Source organism: Coregonus lavaretus (genome assembly GCF_964263955.1).
Source record: "Coregonus lavaretus genome assembly, chromosome: 1".
Classification (NCBI taxonomy): Eukaryota; Metazoa; Chordata; class Actinopteri; order Salmoniformes; family Salmonidae; genus Coregonus; species Coregonus lavaretus.
In genome coordinates, this window is record NC_139988.1 from 16,008,254 (window position 1) to 16,012,681 (window position 4,428).

Below are 4,428 nucleotides of genomic sequence, written 5' to 3' on the forward strand. Positions count from 1 at the left end.
TGGGCCAAAATACCAGCAACAGTGTGTGAAAACCTTGTGAAGACTTACAGAAAACGTTTGACCTGTGTCATTGCCAACAAAGGGTATATAACAAAGTATTGAGAAACTTTTGTTATTGACCAAATACTTATTTTCCACCATAATTTGCAAATAAATTCATTACAAATCCTACAATATGATTTTCTGGATTTCTTTTTCTAATTTTGTCTGTCATAGTTGACGTGTACCTATGATGAAAATTACAGGCCTCTCTCATCTTTTTAAGTGGGAGAACTTGCACAATTGGTGGCTGACTAAATACTTTTTTCCCCCACTGTATATCTTACTCAACGATGATGAAGACTTACTGCTTGAAATTTGACAATGACGTATGTATTACACTGGGCTGTTCTTATGAAAATAAATGCTACTTTGCACCAATTTCTACTTTCTAAAACTGTGCAATTAAGGAAATGGAAGAGTGACCGTTTTATAATTGATTGAGTTGCTAACAGCGGAGTTGTGACTTGATATTAGTAGATGCGGGAACGACAGAATGACAACCAACATTCGATAGGTTCTCAACGAATACAATGATTTCTAGAATGAAGAACCTGATATCGCGATATCGAGGAAATGTTATGTCACTTTCTTCATGAAGTTGTAATGTATGTGGCAGCAAATATATGGCTTCTCCTACAGCATCCTGGGGGATGATGAGAAATCATCTAATAGGGAAGAGTATAGACACACTGGAGAGACCTATGGTTATACATGCTATTAGGACGCTTTCATTAAATAAATGTAAAGGCATAGATATGCCTTTTACTCATAGATTTTCTCAGATAATGTGTGGGCCTACTGTATGTGGTTAAAGATAACACTAGGTGTTGCCATTTTTATATTCTGAAACCCCATGTAGGATCGTAGCTGGAGAGGCCAGCTGCTGCAGGGGCCTGCATGGACTAGGTTGCTGTGGTTCATGTCATATAGGCTACTGTAATGATATAGCTCATGTAGGGTTCTGGTGTAGGAAACTTGAATCTCATCCCCTTATAATAAAAAAAATGGGACCACTATGTCAACAACAACACATTATGAATATGGTGCAGTTTCCTGCACCAAACAAACTAGCTTTTGCTAAATGTACAAGTGGAGGTCAATTGTATCAAACATTTACTTTTTAGTCATTTAGCAGACGCTCTTATCCAGAGCGACTTACAGTTAGTGAGTGCATACATTTTTCATACTGGCAGCCCGTGGGAAACGAACCCACAACCCTGGCGTTGCAAGGGCCATGCTCAACCAACTGAGCTACAGGGGACAAAACGGAAAACAATCTTAGCAGGAGATTCAACATTTCTGGAATTATGTTTTATATTTGGATATCAATAGGACAACAGCTACAGTAAACTCGTGTCAATATAAGGTCAATAATTTTGACAAATGCATATTAACTGTGAAATACTCAAAGGACAATAATGATATTTATTTTACTTTTTAAAAAAAATAATGAAATTGCGCATTCCATCCATGATGCTTTGATGTTCGTTTTATGACCCACAGTGGTCACTTCATAGTTTTGTTTTTGTACCTTTTATGTGTTAATAGTCTATTGAATGTGTGTCACGTGTTTTACAGCCAGCAACAGTATACAATTCAGTCGGGTCAACTCTGTAGGCTTTTAGACAATGTGCATCCATTCACCAACTTGTTCATGTTGGCTAATGTATTATTTATAATGTGTAGATATGAAATAACCATTGAAACCTTTAAAGTTGTCTTATTATATTAGCCATGCTTAAAGTGCAATTCGTCTAGGCCTATATATATATATATATATATATATATATATATGGACACAATTACGCACGCATAAAATAAACAAACATAATTAACAAACAGATGCTTCTATACTTCTTTTATTTTTTCATTGAGGAGTGAAACACGTCTCCTCTGTCAGGTATGGAGGACTGACTCTAGTGGTACTGCTTGCCCAGAGCAGAAACCACCACAGACAAGAACTTCTGGAAGGATGCCTGATACTCGGGGGTGAAGGTGGTGCCCATCTTAGCGGCGATGACGATGGTCAGACAGTCAGACAGCAGCTGTAAAAGTGAACAAACCAAAACAGAAGTGAGACGTTTAGAATGTCTTTGGTGGTAGCTTGATCGAGTGGTGTAATTACAAAGTATTGTATACCTTGCACGCACAAAAAAAAAGTTACACTTCAATGTTCTTTTGTATTTTACCTTGAAGTTGTCGGGATCCACGTGCAGTTTCTCGGAGTGCAGAACGCTCAGCTCCGCGTAGGTGTTCTTTATGTCGTCCATGTTATTCAGAGCTCTCTCCAGACCGCGCAACACCGTGGTGCCGTGCTTAGCGATCAGAGGGTTGTTCATGATGGCCTCTGCGTTGTACAGGTTGCCGAAGGCCCCGAAGTACCTCTGGGTCCAGGGGTACACGATCAGACACCTGAGGGGAGCGGAGAGAACAGTGTGAGGCTGAACAACAACATAAAATGATGAAGATGATGAAGATTAAGGGGACTAACACTCCAAATTAAATTAAAGCTAAGCTTATTGTCTTACCTTGACAGGCACTTTTGGCCAACTTCGTCATAGTCTAGCTTGGAGAAGATGTCGGAGATGGCTGCGCGCTCTTCATCTGTCCACTCAACCATGTTTGCTCGTGATGATTTAGCTAAGGTTCTAGTGAGAATCGGAATCATGAACACATTTGTAAAACATATTTCTTTTTATGGTATTTGTGCACTCCGCCCCCAAGACGAGAAAGTGCATTATGATTGGTTGGAGATAACCCAAGACGAAAAAGTTAATGTGATTGGTTGGATATAGGTCATGTTTTAGATCATAAAGATCTTTGAACGGGTCCTCCTGTAGTTCTACTTACTATATGTGGTTTTCCGTGAAACAGCAGAAACCGTTGACCACAAATAGATTCTGAAGTGTCCATAAGGAGTAGCCTATTTAGTAACATACACTGCCCTACATATGTATTTGGACAGTGAAGCTAGACATTTTAATATGGCTCTACATTCCAGCATTTTGGATTTAAGATATAATGTTTCATATGAGGCAACAGTAGAATGACACCTTTCATTTGAGGGTACTTTCATACATATCTGTTTAACCGAAATGAAGGCATATAGTCGTCGTCCGTCCGTCCCCCCCCCCCAAATTCACTTAAAGTGCATAGTCAAACTATTTTGTCCCATATTCCTTGAACGCAACGATTACATCAAACGTGTGACACTACAAACTCGTTGGATGCATTTGCAGTTTGTTTTGGTTGTGTTTTGGATTATGTTTTGCCCAATAGAAACTGAATGGTGAAAGATGACTGGAGTAATTGTATTTCGAAGTGAGTACATGAGATGTTTCTGAACACTTCTAAATTAATACTGATAATGAAATTATTAGGAAAAATCATGAATGAATCATGAATAATGACGAGTGAGATGCCATGCAGAGGCTGCAACAAGACATGCTAACCTCTCACTATTACCAATAACAGGTGAGGTTAGTATTTTTAGCGGGTATGAGATTTTTGCCCCTTTAACCCTCTCACTCATCATTATTCATGATTAATTCATGATTATCCATAATATTGGTAGCATCCACATGAATGTAGAATTGTTCAGAAACATCTATTTTTACTTACAATAAAAGGCACTTCAAAATGACACAATACATTATTCACCATTCAGGTCCAATTGGGCAAAACATAATCCAAAACACAACAAAAACAAACTGCAAATGTATCCAACAAGTTTGTAGTCACGTTACGTGCTAGGAATATGGGACCAAATACTAAACTTTTGACTATTTTAATAATACGAATCTCCAATCTAAAATGTATGGCATTGGCATTGCATTAGTTTCATTCCAACACTGCCTCATGAGGGTGCACTTGTGCCATAGTTGATGGTCTATAATTTCAGATCAATTTGATGCCATAGTTTAAGATTTCATTAGGCCTAATTAAGCGTTTGAAATATACTTTTAGTTACAATCATAGAAATCGGGACCATGTTTTCCCACCCTCTGACGTGTTATCTGCAACAAACACGCATCTGTGTAATCTCCTACAACAAGACTCTCCACCCATTAGTGACTCTAAATGAAGCGCATTTGTATTAGGACACTTCTCGAATGTCATTCGTGCCGTGATATACATGCGTGCTTGTTCATTTTTTAAATTGATAGGACATTCATTTATTGAATCTGTCAATAATCAAAATGTAAATAAGCGTGAATAGAATACAATAAAATAAAAGGAAACACGAAAGGATATTAGGGTTATTTATACTTTGTAGCCTGTATTACATGCCTGGCCCAAATATATATATATAAATATATATCTTTAGATTTTTCACTTCGAGGTAAAAAAAATAAAATGTCCTGGACCAGATTATTCAGAATTTGG

General features: G+C 37.7%; 1 protein-coding gene across 1 annotated transcript; it reads right to left on the bottom strand.

Moving 5' to 3' along the window:
- Nucleotides 1-1,958: 1,958 nt before the first annotated feature.
- LOC311101387 (hemoglobin subunit beta-2-like) lies at nucleotides 1,959-2,662 on the bottom strand (the record flags this gene model as incomplete). Its single annotated transcript, XM_084142519.1, has 3 exons — nucleotides 1,959-2,087; nucleotides 2,232-2,454; nucleotides 2,571-2,662. 3 exons carry the CDS (start codon nucleotides 2,660-2,662, stop codon nucleotides 1,959-1,961), a joined length of 444 nt encoding a protein of 147 aa, XP_083998645.1.
- Nucleotides 2,663-4,428: the final 1,766 nt, after the last annotated feature.